The sequence below is a fragment of the Urtica dioica genome, chromosome 11 (assembly GCF_054948205.1).
Source record: "Urtica dioica subsp. dioica isolate 48M chromosome 11, U.dioica_male_clone48M_v1_H2, whole genome shotgun sequence".
NCBI classification, from domain to species: Eukaryota; Viridiplantae; Streptophyta; class Magnoliopsida; order Rosales; family Urticaceae; genus Urtica; species Urtica dioica.
This window is the reverse complement of record NC_142766.1, coordinates 15,820,687-15,834,325: the sequence shown is the minus strand read 5'-3', so window position 1 is coordinate 15,834,325 and position 13,639 is coordinate 15,820,687. Positions and strand designations below refer to the sequence as shown.

Below are 13,639 nucleotides of genomic sequence, written 5' to 3'. Positions count from 1 at the left end.
GAGAAGCTATCTCCCCGTTCACGGCCCGCGTGTTAGAACACCCGTTGCCTGATCGGTTTAGGATGCCAAGCATCCCAGTATACGACGGAAAGACCGACCCGGGAGACCATATAGACACTTTTTCCTCTTGGATGCTGTTGCAAGGAGCCGGACCAGAAGTTATGTGCAGAGCTTTCTCTATCACTTTAACTGGCTCAGCCAAAAGATGGTACAGAAAGCTAAAGCCAAACTCCATAGGATCCTGGAAACAGCTGTCTAGAAAATTCATGGAACAGTTTGTCGGCTCCAGTTCAGGAAAAACTCCCAAAGAAAGGCTGCTGGCGGTAAGACAAACCCATGACGAGTCCCTAAAAGATTTTATTAATCGATACTCGGAACAAGCACTTCAGGTTGACGATCTGAACGAAGACTTTAAGCTCTTCGGCATCTCTTCCGGCGTCCGAACAGAATCAGAATTCTGGTGGTCTCTTCAGAAGACTAGTCCAAAGGACTACAACGATTTCTTGAAGAGAGCTCAAAAATATATCAACGCGGAAGAAGCAAGGCTGGCGGCAAGAAAAGCAAAGCCGCCGAAGAGCTACCGAGAAGAGCATAGGGAACGACATTCTGAGGACCACCGCCCACCAAAGAAGAGCCGGTCAGGAGCAGGACCTCTGAAACCTTTTTCCAGTAAGTTCGACAAATATCATAAGCTCAATACCCCGATAGAGGAGATATTTAGTCTTACACAGGACAAGGAAGATTTCCCCAAGCCAAAGCCGATCAAGAAAGATATCTCGAAGAGGGATAAAACAAAATATTGCGCTTTCCACGCGGACATCGGTCACCGTACTGCCGATTGTTTCAACCTCAAAGAGGCCATAGAAGCCCTGATCCGAAGAGGAGCATTGAAGAAATTCAAGGCCGAGCAAGAGGAGCAGAAAAGAGAGGCATATGCCGAAATCTCACTCATAGTCGGAGGACCACATGTGGGAGGAACATCAAGGAGCGCTCAAAAAAGCTATGTGAGGGAAGCCTACGCAGGACCCCGGCAGATCTTGTTTACAGCCGAGCAGAGGCCTAACAAGATAGCCAAGTCTAGCTCGGAACCTATCACCTTTACAGCAGAAGATGCTCGGTGGGTGATGTATCCTCACAACGACCCATTGGTCATTTCGGCCTTAATCGGCAACAGGAACGTACACCGGATTTTTGGTGGACACTGGAAGCGCTGTTGACGTACTCTATGAAGACACATTCAATAAGATGGGTCTTAAGCAAGACGCGTTGGCTCCTTCCCCCGAGAATCTCTATGGCTTCACGGGAGATTCAATCCAGCCCAAGGGATTAATCTCACTCCCAATAACTGTGGGAGAAAACCCGAGGAGTAAAACCATCAACACAGCATGGATAGTGATCCCCGTAAAATCTTCATTCAATGCGATCATTGGCAGGCCCACCTTGCAGTCCCTCGGGGCCGTTGCGTCGGTGGAGTATTTGAAGATGAAGTTCCCTACCGAGCACGGAATAGGTGAAGTAGTCGGAACTCAGGCTATCGCAAGGAGCTGCTATGCGAATTATCTCAAGGAGAGTCAGGACAAAGATGTTCACAAGGTTATGATGATCGATCCAGATTTTGATCCACGCCTCCCGAGCCGAGAAGAAATTGGCCCAGGAGACGAAGTCGAGGAAGTCGCCCCAGATCCAAATCAACCTGAGAAGAAGCTCCAGATTGGAAAGTATCTTGAATCAGGTACCAAAAGTGACTTAATTACTCTCCTATCTAATAGTTTAGATATATTTGCTTGGTCGCAGTCCGACATGACAGGGATAGATCCTCAAATAGCATGTCATAGGTTAAATATAGATCCTAAAGAAAAACCTATCAGACAGAAAAGAAGAGCTTTAAACTCCGAAAGGTATACTGCTCTGAAGGAAGAAGTAGATAAACTAATTTCTAACGGATCAATAAAAGAAACTAAATATCCTAAGTGGGTGGCCAACCCCGTCTTGGTTAAGAAACCCAACGGGAAATGGAGAACTTGTGTGGATTTTACAGATCTGAACAAGGCTTGCCCGAAGGATAGTTTTCCTATGCCGAGAATTGATCAGTTAGTAGACGCCACAGCAGGTCATGAAATCCTAAGTTTCATGGATGCCTACTCTGGCTACAATCAAATCCCTATGTACGGTCCCGACCAGGACCACACGGCATTCATAACTGATCGGGGGCTATACTGTTATACGGTAATGCCTTTCGGGTTAAAAAATGCTGGAGCAACATATCAAAGATTAGTAAATCGAATGTTCGCCGAATTACTCGGGATCACAATGGAAGCATACATTGATGACTTGTTAGTTAAGAGCCGAAAAATAGTTGAACATACGAATGATCTTAGAAGATCATTCGACTTATTAAGGCAATATCGCATGAAATTGAATCCTCTAAAATGTACATTTGGTGTGTCCGCAGGAAAATTCTTGGGTTTCATCGTTCATGAACGAGGCATTGAAGTGAATCCAGAAAAGATCACAGCCCTATGGAACATGAGACCACCACGAAACATCAAAGAGGTGCAAAAATTGACGGGATGCATAGCTGCACTAAGTCGCTTTATCTCTCGGTCTACCGACCGAAGCATTCATTTCTTCAATATACTCAGAGGCTCCAAAGAATTTGAATGGACCAAGCAGTGCGACGAAAGCTTCGAATCTCTAAAGGAACACTTGGCATGGCCTCCGACTTTGAGAAAAGTACAGGAGGGAGAGCCCTTGGAGATCTACCTAGCCGTCTCGGAGCATGCAGTAAGCTCAGCACTAATCAAGAATGAGGGAAAACACCAGGTCCCGGTCTATTATACTTCGCGGCGTCTTAACGAGGCAGAAGGAAGATACCCGGAACTCGAAAAGCTAGCTTTCGCCCTCATCACTGCTTCTCGGAAGCTAAAACACTACTTCCTTGCACATCCGATTACGGTCCTCACCAATTTCCCACTGCGCCAGGTGCTGCAAAAGCCTGACGTATCCGGAAGGCTAATGAAATGGTCAATTGAGTTGACACAATATGATATACACTTCAGCCCCCGACCAGCAATAAAAGGACAAGCAGTCGCTGACTTCATTGCAGAGTTCACATACAGGCCAGTCGAATTCCCGATTTGGGACATGTATGTAGACGGAGCAGCCAACGAAAAGGGGTCCGGGGTCGGAATTGCTCTATCCAGTCCAGAAGGAGACAAGGTAAAATTCGCTTTAAAATTCGATTTTAACACTTCAAACAATGAAGCTGAGTACGAAGCTATGATACATGGGCTGCAAATAGCAAAAGATTTAGAAATCAAAAAGCTCAAAGTATATTCGGATTCTCAGTTAATTGTTAATCAAATGAAATGTGAATTTCAGGCAAAAGGCGAAAAGATGTCGCTATATGCCGAGAAGGCTAAAAACTTAGCAAACGAATTCGAACTTTGCGAGATCACTCAAGTCCCAAGAGCCATGAACGTAGAGGCCGACGCGTTAGCAAAGCACGCTACTCAAGGATCAGACTCAGAGTCAATCCCAGTGATCAAAATTGGGCAGCCCAGCATCGAGCAGGCCACCCACGTGCTTCATGTCGAGCAACGAAAGTCTTGGCAAACTCCGATCAGGAAATACTTGCAGCAGGGAACTCTACCCAACGACAAGAACGAGGCTAGAAGTCTGAAGTTCAGAGCTGCCCGATATTTCCTCGAAGGTCAGAATCTCTACAAAATGGGATTTTCTCAAGCTCTACTCAAGTGCCTAGATGAAGACGAATCCGAATACGCTCTCAAAGAAATCCATGAAGGGATATGCGGAAGTCACATCGGAGGCGAAGCATTGGCGCAAAAGATCATCCGACAAGGACTCTACTGGCCGACATTAAAGGCCGATGCACGGCACATGACGCAAAGATGCGTCAAGTGTCAGAAGTTCTCAAACATCCCGAGGCTTCCACCTAATCCGCTCATCACCCTCTCATGCCCGATCCCATTCGCAGAATGGGGAATAGACCTAATCGGAGCTTTGCCAACAGGCCGAGGAGGATGCAGGTACGCGATTGTAGCCATCGACTATTTTTCAAAATGGGTTGAAGCCGAACCCTTAAATAAAATAACGGCCCATGCAATTGAGAAATTTGTATGGAAAAATATCATTACTCGTTTTGGAATACCAGTCAAAATTGTATCCGACCACGGAACCCAATTCGACTGCGATTCTTTCAAAAGGTTTTGTGACAAATATGGCATTAACAAAGTTTTTTCTACACCAGTCAGACCACAATCCAATGGATTGGTGGAGGCCGTCAACAAAACAATAAAACACGGCCTGAAAACAAAGTTAGACGAGCAAAAGTCAGAGTGTGTGGATATGCTTCAAGAAGTCCTCTGGTCATACAGGACCACCGAGCACTCCGCAACTGGCGAAACACCTTTCTCCCTCGCATACGGTTCCGACGCGGCCATACCGACCGACGTCTTAATACCAACAATGAGAAGGGAAAATTACTCAACAAAGGTAAACAACGACATACTTGAAATTAGTCTAGACCTGTTAGAAGAAAAAAGAGAAAACGCCATATTGAGAAATCTAGCTAACCAGCAAAAGGTTTCTCGGTATTTCAACAGGAGAGTCCGACCAAGGTCATTCAAAGTCGGCGACAAAGTCCTCAGAAGAGTTTTTCTCCACACCAAAATCCACCAGGAAGGAGCCTTCAACGCAAACTGGGAGGGACCCTACATCATCCGAGAAGACTTCGGAAACGGGGCCTACCGACTACAACAGTTGAGCGGCGATATGGAGAAAAATCCCTGGAACGCTGAGCACCTTCGCCGATTTTACGTTTGACTTGTTTATTTGTTAATCTTTTAAAAAGCGGCTTGGTCGCATGTATCGCGTTTACATTTTCAAAAAGCGGCTTGGTCGCATGAATTATGTTCACTTGTTAATTTTTCGAAAAGCGGCTTGGTCGCCAAACTTATGATTTCAAGTAATTTTCTATCTTTCAAATTTTCTACTCGGAGTTTCGAGTAATCACGCGCTTATAATTTCAAGTATTTGTTCATCTTTCTTTCCTCTGTTCGTAATTACTTATGTATCGCATTATGTAGTACTTATCATAAATCATCTTTCAAAAATTTCGACAAAGTAAACTGGGCGGCTAGATAACTAACGAACAATTTTTAGAAAAATTACCTAGTAATAATAGTACTTTACTTTACCAAATTTTTGAAACTAAATTTACACAAAATATAGATCCGACCAAGGATCACTTGTTCAAATCCCGAAAGGGAAAAACAAAAATTACAAAATGAAGATCCGACCTCGGACCGATTGTTCAAAACCCAAGCGGGTTAACAGAAATATAAAAAGAATATATAAAAACAACAACTATAAACCCTATTCCTGGTCGCCTTCTTCGCTAGCCCTTGACTCCGAGTCGAGATCAAGATCCGTCGCATCCAGATTAGGATTCTTCGGACCAAGAAGCCGAACAGCCTCGGTCATCCCAGCGGTATAGAGATCATCGCGCATATCACGATAATCGTCGGAAGCTTTGTACTCTTCCACCGCCGCTAGACGAGCAGCCTCGAGGTCTTCTCGGAACTTTCGAGTTAACTCAGACCTGACCTTGGCTGTCTCATCCTTGGCAGCATCTCTCTCCTTGAGAAATCGATCATTCCTTTGTCTCAAGGAGGTGAGCTCGGAGCCTAGCAGTCCGACTAGCCCGGTCATACTGACAAAATTCTGCAACGATCAAACGATCAGCCACAATGAGTTATCAAAAGAGAAGAGGTACCGACTAGACAAGTCAAAACTTACCGAAATCGCCAAGTCAGTGGCCTGGTTAAGCCTCTCCAAAGGCTCGAGCCTGAGAACCTCCTGAGCCTTCTCGGCAGGGAAACGCTCGCGGAAGAAAGAAACGACCGGAGCCAAAGGATCGGAGGCAGATGAAGGCTCGGCCAGACCCTTAGCGGGAGAAGAGCTCAGAGGCTCCGGAACCTTCGAAATCGACGAGGAAGCCCGTTTGCCGGCCGTCGAAGCCTTAGAAGCCTTGACGCGTTTCGGATTGGGAGGGATCAGCTCGGGAGCAGATTTCTTTTTTGCCATCTGGGCGATCTCTGTTAAGAAACGAAAATGAAAATGAGAAAAGAACATAAGTAAGCTGAGAAAGGACAGGTAAAATACTTACTTGAATAAGGGTAATAATAATATTGGTCGAGCAGGTCCGGGTCCGATAACAGGAACGTCGACCGATCAGCCTCTGAAAGATCAAAAATTTCCGAGTGAAGTGGTCGCTCCTCCTCGGAATATTGCGGAAGGGGACCTGAAACCAAACATAAAACATATAAAAACCCAGAACAAAAGCCCGGTTCAGATTATCAAGCAAGAATTCGGGACCAAAATCACACCCAATTCCGAGAACGGAGCCCTTATGGGGCACCTTTCATAAGAAGCGTTCCCTTCGACCCAAAAGAAATGATCTTTCCAATTTTTCTGGCTGGTCGGTAGGCGAGTAACCACCTTAGAATGATCGTCATTAGCCCGAGCATAATAGTAACCATGTTGCCCTGGGGCCGACTTAAACGAGTAATATTGTGAGAAATCTTGCAAAGTGACAGGGCGATCATAAATCTTCGCCCACAGCACGGCCATCCCGACGAAGATTTTATACACATTGGGAACGAGCTGGGTAGGGGAACAACCCAGGTCGGAAACGAACTGGGAAATGAGAGGATGCATTGGCAACCCTCCGATCACGTTCAAAATAGCCCTATTGAACGCAATCTTTCCAACAGGAGGCTGATCGGCTCTCTCGTCTTCCAAAGGTGCCGAGAGGATAATTCCATCAGCTATCTCAAATTCCTCCCTCAACCCTTGCAGATATTTCTCGGTAACCCGAGAAGTCCAAACCTTGGCCGAAAACTGGCCCTCTTTCCGTTCAAAGACCAGGGCCTCTTCCTCTTCCTCTGGAAGATCAACCCCAAAGGTCCTCCCACTTGGACCCGGAATGCCTTGAGAACAGCCCTCTCCTCGGTCTTGCGAAAGAGAAAGGCTTGTCGTATCACGAGACTCCGATCCGCTCTCCCTCGAGGAATCGGACGAGGACGATATCTCCACGACCATAGTGTCCCTACACGACAGGGAAGACGAGTCAAAAACCTTTTTCTCGTTATCAACCCCCTCGGACTCAGGATTGGGAGGCACGCATGATTCATCGTATGCCATTACAGGACGGTCCCATCCGATCTCTGGGATATGATACCACACGGGACTTCTGAGGAAAGGAAACTTGGACCCATCCAACAAGGTAACACTATCGGGATCAGGCTCCGATCGCCGAACGACGCGAGGATCAAAGCTCAGATCAGGACGCGCAAGTCCACCCATAGCCCTAATGAAGTTGAGAAACTAAGATTCCTAAAGTCCGAAGGGTCCGAATACCATAAATAAAGAAGAGATCGATCGCCGAACAACAATCTCAAAACAAAAGGAAGGTATCAAAAACAAATAAAAAAAAAAGGAACAGACCTTACCCGCAAGATTGAAGATCGGAAGATCCGAGCAAAAACTAAAAAGCCGAGAAAAAATCTGAATAAGCAGGTCAAGCCGAGAACGCTCTGAGACCAGAATTTAGAAGAAAAAGCGAAATGAATTCAAAAGTTGAGGAAAGGCCTTATATAAAGACTTCATGAACGGTGAAGATTAAGCTTGTCCAGGAAGCCAAACACATCTGACCGTCGAAGCAAAAGACGCTACGTTTCAGAAAGGCCCGATGACAAACGACGTCGTCCTGTAAAAAGAAAGAATGAAGAATTCTACTCGGATCATCCCGAGGCAAGTAAGCAAAGATGAACACGGTCACGAAGCAAACCGAAATAGTTCCTTACCATTTTTGCTAAAGAAAAAACTAAGAAACTGGAGGGCAGCTGTTACGGGATAAATTAGTCAGACTCCGACCCGGCTAGTCGGACTACCGAGCAGAAATACGAATCCAGCACCGAGCTCAGGTTAAGTAAACCAAAGGGTCATCCATTGAAAAGGAACGAACCGTTCATAAGTTAAGAACGAAACCCACCGATCAGAACTTCGAAGAGAAGAGAAGAACGTGGGTCAAAGACTAGTCAAAACTAATAGAAAACATGTTTCAAGCTCTAAAACGCACACCTCGACGGTTCAGGAACCGTCGAGGAGCATTAACCGCCCACCTCCTAGAGAGGCGAAAGGCAGTTACCCATAACCGTCCAGAACGTGGGATTGATCACCCCACGTTCCTCAAAATAACCGTCAAGGACACGACCAGATGAGTATAAATAGAGGCAGCGGCACAGAACGAGATACGGACTTTTTTAGACACTTTCTGTCACTTAGAATCCCTAGAAAACATTGCTCTCTTGTATTAGATTCGTCTGTATAAAGAGAAAGTCTTGCCTAAATTACCTCTGTACTCGGAGGCCTTGTATTCGGAGTCAGTATATTTTCGTGAGATATTGTTGTACTAATTTTACAGGTCAACAATAGGACATGGAGACTAAAATAAAAGACGAAAGACCCATGGTGATTATAGCGAATTTTGTCATCGATTTAAACCAAATATTATACTAAATTTTGTACAACAGTCTTCATATGTGTAAAATACCAATTATAAAATTTTTAGAATTTTACTATTAGAAAACTTTAAATCTAGAGTTTTAGAATTCTCTTAGAGTATCTCCAATGGAGGCACCAAATTTGGTGTAATTTTCACACCAAATTTGATGTAAGTTTTATACCAAATATATTTTTTGCTCCAATGTATTACACTATATGTTACACAAAAAATAATATTATGATACAATTCTTTTTATTAGGCTTTTTAATCTAAATAGTTTTAGATCAAGTGCCTTTAATTAGTTATTTGTAATGTCTAATCAGATATATAAAAATGTAATTATATTTTATTTATCAATTATGTGTAACATATAGTATAAATCAATAATAAATAATGTGTAATCCTTAATTTTTTTGTCGTTTTTTTTTAAATCTTTTTTCTTCTTCTTGTAATGTTAAGACTTTTGTAGTAATAGTATTTGTATAATTATCTTTTAATTATCGGCTTAGTTAAGTTTGATATCTATAAATTATTATCATTAATTATCAGCTTAATTTGGTTTGATATGTATAAACTTTTTTTAATTATTGACTTAATTGAAGTGTTATTGAAGAAATTAATTTGATTATAAACAAAACTTCAAACAGTTAAAAAACATATTGATTAAACTTGGATTAATTAAAATATGTAATTTTAATTAAAGATTATGAATAATTAAATTGTAATAATATTTAAACATTTGATATAATCTTGAAATCAAATGAGCAGTGTTACGTTAAATTTGACGTAATACTGTTCATTTAGTATTAAAATTACATCAAATATAGAGTCTTAAAATTATCATTTAAAAACGGCCCTTTAAAAACTCTGTCTATTTATATATTTTTAGGAGTTCTCAATCGGAGTTACTCTTATCTTATGCTCCAAGAGAATGAGTTGTGACTTGTGTCCCCAGGTTTAATTGAAATTTATATCATTTATCATATTATTAAAAAAAAAAATGTGTTTGTTTGATTTGGTGGCTGTAGGTGCAAGTGCCGAGGCATTCCTCCGAGTCAGAGATCTTTGGGCACGGAATATGACTTCAGAAACAGGGCCCAAAATTCACGTTACCCTTCTCTTCTATCTTAATATCGCCCTATCATATTATTTACGTTATATATTATTTTTATACTTATTCAACCTCTTTTCCGTTTCAAAATATACTTGTTCTTTTTTTTTTTCTTTTTTTTTTTAATACAAAATATACTTGTTCAACCTCTTACATACTTTACTTTTCTTTTTCTTTTTTTCTGCTCACACTTACATACTTTTTTTTTTGAGGGATCACACTTGCATACTTTACTTACATACATAATACATTACATTCACCATACTATTTATGACAATCCTTTACTTCTGGGTTCTGGCCTACGGAAGACTAAACTTGCTACACGACAAATATTTTTAGCCTCATTTTTGGGCTACTTTTTATCTTTGTAAAGTTCGTAACTTTGTATACATGGTGGTCACTGTATGAATATATATATATATATATATATATATATATATATATATAATTTTTTTTTTTTGAAAGGAGTATGATTTTTTTTTTCTTCTAACCTATTTTTCTCCCATTCCACTGAACAAATATAGGCATCGGGTGTGAAGAAAATCTCACCGATGTTTAAAATGTCGTACCCAAAAATTCTTCGGTTGCGACAAAGTCGCACCCGAAAGTCCGTCGCTAAAAATTTCGTCGGACCCAAAGTTGCACTTATATTTGTAGTAGTGTTGGTTGCAAATAATTTTCCCGTAAATAGTACACTAAAGTATTTTGCTAATAGTCATTGTCCATTTACATTTATAAAATAGCCAAATTTTAATATTTAGTCACTAATTAAAGGTGGGCATTAGAAAGTGAAATTTTATTCCGACCAAATAAGAATTTTCGGTCCTTAATTGACCGGAATGTTGCATTTCAAATAATGTTAGAATTTCGGTCAAACGAGAAAATAATATTTTGTTTTGATTATTTATAACACTACTTACCTTATAATAAAAAAATTGAAACCTAGTTAAAATATAGTCTACTTTTTTTAAAAAAAAAAGATATATTTTAATCTTTCGTGAACAAGCTTTTTCGACCTTAAGGTTTGGAGAACATACCTCCTCGAGTTTGAAGGAGCTCTGGAGAACATTTAAAAGGCGAAGACACAATATAAATAAGAAAAAAAATGTTTGACGAGAAGACCTATGATGTCTAGACAAAATTATTACAAATTTAAAATTTATTTGACCGGCTAAAATTATTGAATTAATCGAAGAATTTAAACTATATTTTAAGTAATAGTTTCATAATTTTGAATAGTGACTATTTTGCTAAATGATTTGTCTGAGATAATAATTTCATTACATATCTAGATTAATTTTGATTAACTCACCTAATTTGAACGGTTTAAATGTTACCAAAATGCATTTAAGATCAACAACAGGTTAACATAGTCCAAATGATTTTTCTTAATAGAATTTTCCTCTTTAGTTTCAAATCATATAGATATCTATTTTTTAGTTATATACATAATTCTCCAATAAATGTTGAGCATACATTTAAAAAAAATTGAATTTTTTTAACTACATAAATTTTAGATATAGTCTATATTGGTTCCTTCTATGGCATGGTCTTAGTTTGACAAAATTGTGTGTTCTAAGCTATTCAAGACGATGGCGCAATTACTTGCTAAAGATCTTGGTTGTACAAGACACGTGGCAGTCTGCGCGAATTGAACTAAAAACAAAATATTTGTAGTTTCAATTTTTGTGGAGATACAATCGGATTTGATTTACTGATCGATTTAATTCGCGGAGATTCTGATATTAACGCCTATAAAATCCCCTAGGGTTTCATTATGTCAATTGACACTTTTAGGTCAATAAATACGAACCTTAATCTAAAATCAGTCTCTCTACCGGAGATCTACATCGGCAACTGGTTTAAAATAACTTGCTATTGTGGTGCTTTATTTGCACATAGTTTGGATCTACATGTGTTTGCGTTGATACGCTGAGAAGATCTTTGGGATGAAGAGTCGCGTGAAAGTGAGATGAAGTCTCAGATTTGAGGGGAGCTCATATTGCAGATCATTGGAGATCGGAGGAGACGGCTGTTTGAATGAGAGTCTTCAAACTTTAGTCATTGTACATTTGATTATTATAATAAATTGGTTTTAACCACCGGACGTATCAGTCCTGTTGAGTATGTGTTTTATCACCGAACATGGTTACCTATTCTGTGTATCATTTATTACTTTTTATTTCTGATCGTTTGATTGCTTACTTAATTATTTTTGCACTATCAGAATAATTGTTTAACTAGTTGTTCAAATCGATATAGTTGAACAATCTTCACCATTACACGTTTAGTAATTTCAATTTAAGTTCGTAATTTAAAAGTAAAACTGTAAGTGATATAAAAAATTAATTTAGTAGATATGTTTATAGGAAAATGGTTTTGATCGAGGAATTCGAGTTTTGGACTGTAAATATTCGTCGCACTTGCTTTCATGGTGCTTTCTCACCAACCCGATCAGAATTAGCAAAGGTCAAGTGTGACATGACCAGTAAAATTGATATAAGTTTACCAATTTGGTGAAAGGGAAGTGAAAAGGCGATAAAAGGAAAGGCATTGAAAAAGGCTAATAGTGATCGTATATGGATATAGTATTATCCCATGAAAAACGTCATGTAACAGTGTTGAAGCACTTAAACTCAAGGCAATTGCTGGAGATTATAATATTAGTTGCCACATACATGTCAATTATCATTCATCTATTTTATTTATATATATATATATATATATTATTTTTCTTCTTCAGTGAAATTTCATATTGCCGACTTAAATTTTGAAATTATTATTGGAAAAAATATACGAAATGGTAATGGGTCATTGACGAATATGGTAGACTTCATAACAAGTGATGTTAGGCTAATGCTAGCTGCAAAATGACCAGTAAATCAGTGATGTAATTATAGTTTTATTGGACCCACCCAATGAGTTTAATTATAATATAAGTAATCAATCGTACTTTTCTTTCCATTTAATGGTCAAAAAGACTACAACGAAACCGCACAAAATCTTACCATAAATTGTGAGCCATAATTTCCATCTAAATAATATGCATTGGTTGGGAGGTATTGTCATATATTAATAATATGATTATGAAAATGAATTTTTGGGGTTCCCTTATAAGAATAGCCCTTTTTTGGTCCATCGCATATTGTAGTTCTTGCAATCGCTATAGGATAATCGAGAGGAATTTAATCATGATTATTTCAAGACATGTACTACTATTTATTATAATTAATTTGAATAAAACTCTGCAAATATTATACAATAAAATTCCAAGTAAAAATAACAACCTCGGAATCCATGATCCATAAAATTCTATTATAACTTGATCCACTGCATTGCAATACTCTCATCACCTCATAAAGTATTTTGTGCTCTTACAATACAATAGTAATAAATTTGAGTAAACGTCATTATTGTATATATTCATGATATCACAAAATCCAATAGCGTATCCCAAGATTGAAGATGAGTATCGTAGTCGGCAGCGTATTTGGTACGAAGAGAAGCAGAGCAAAGCTTGAAAAGAGGGTTATTGACTTATTTCGATAATTTAATCTCACAAAATATATTATGATCTGTATTTTTATTATTATTATTATTATTATTATTATAATGTATAAAACAGCCCCTCCACAAATCAGTCTTTATTTTAGCACTCATTTTAGTCTTAGTCCAACTCCAAGTCAAGTAGTTACGCTTATAAATACCACCCCTTCCCTAACCTCTTTCCACACACACACTCTCTCTCTCTCTCTCTCTCTCTCATGAAATATGAATGTGTTTAAGCGGAATTACAAGAAAGTAAGGTAGAATCTTTGAAGCTCAGGAGGGATAGCGCCGAGACCATAAAATGGATTTCCAATTTTTTTTAAAATTTAAATTATCCTTATTATCTATTTTACTTGCATATTTTTTGTGTGTGTAAATCGGCGCTATCT

At 39.4% G+C, this 13,639-nt stretch overlaps 1 protein-coding gene across 1 annotated transcript; it reads right to left on the bottom strand.

Moving 5' to 3' along the window:
- Positions 1 to 5,397: 5,397 nt before the first annotated feature.
- LOC149381642 (uncharacterized) lies at positions 5,398 to 6,108 on the bottom strand. Its single transcript, XM_089601407.1, has 2 exons — positions 5,821 to 6,108; positions 5,398 to 5,745 (listed from the first exon to the last, which is right to left on the bottom strand). The coding sequence occupies exons 1-2, from the start codon at positions 6,106 to 6,108 to the stop codon at positions 5,398 to 5,400; spliced, it is 636 nt and encodes a 211-aa protein (XP_089457533.1).
- Positions 6,109 to 13,639: the final 7,531 nt, after the last annotated feature.

Coding starts and splice junctions, on each gene's coding strand:
- LOC149381642 (XM_089601407.1), bottom strand. CDS start 6,108: ATGGCAAAAAAGAAATCTGCTCCCGAGCTGATCCCTCCCAATCCGAAA. Junction 5,746..5,820: donor CCACTGACTTGGCGATTTCG/GTAAGTTTTGAC, acceptor TGATCGTTGCAG/AATTTTGTCAGTATGACCGG.